Source organism: Priapulus caudatus, unplaced genomic scaffold, assembly GCF_000485595.1.
Source record: "Priapulus caudatus unplaced genomic scaffold, Priapulus_caudatus-5.0.1 Scaffold11343, whole genome shotgun sequence".
In the NCBI taxonomy this organism is placed as follows: domain Eukaryota; kingdom Metazoa; phylum Priapulida; class Priapulimorpha; order Priapulimorphida; family Priapulidae; genus Priapulus; species Priapulus caudatus.
The window spans coordinates 1-417 of record NW_014588404.1 but is presented as its reverse complement, the minus strand read 5'-3'; the positions used below and the strand labels follow the sequence as shown (position 1 = coordinate 417).

General features: G+C 60.7%; 1 protein-coding gene across 1 annotated transcript in view; it reads left to right on the top strand.

Moving 5' to 3' along the window:
* LOC106820336 (NAD-dependent protein deacetylase sirtuin-7-like) overlaps positions 1–361 on the top strand; it is a gene marked incomplete at both ends in the record, with an annotated part of 1,631 nt that extends 1,270 nt beyond the window's left edge. Inside the window, one exon of the mRNA XM_014824862.1 lies at positions 177–361. Coding sequence (XP_014680348.1) covers positions 177–361 — 185 coding nt within the window. The remainder of the gene's footprint in view (positions 1–176) is intronic.
* Between the last annotated feature and the right edge of the window lie 56 nt (positions 362–417).

Genomic DNA, 417 nt, shown 5'->3' with positions numbered 1-417 from the left:
ATCTGTGCATGTTCTCTTGTTTCTCTTCCCGCGCACCCCCAGATATCCCCCGTACAACGCCATCACCGTAATCTGTGCATGTTCTCTTGTTTCTCTCCCCGTGCACCTCCAGATATTCCCCGTACAACGCCATCACCGTAATCTGTGCATGTTCTCTTGTTTCTCTCGCCGCGCAGAGCGGACGCGGCTGCGGCGGCACGGCACGGGGCGGCGCTGCCACGCGTGCGACCGGGAGCTTGCGGACACGATCGTACATTTCGGCGAGATGTCCAGCAGCCTGGACTGGCCGCAGAACTGGACGGGGGCGGTGCGCGCTGCCGACCGCTGTCATACTATCCTCTGCCTCGGCTCCAGTCTCAAGGTAAGTCGGTTGTTGGTGCTAACCAGTGGCGTAGCTAGGATTTTTCAGCGGGGGGG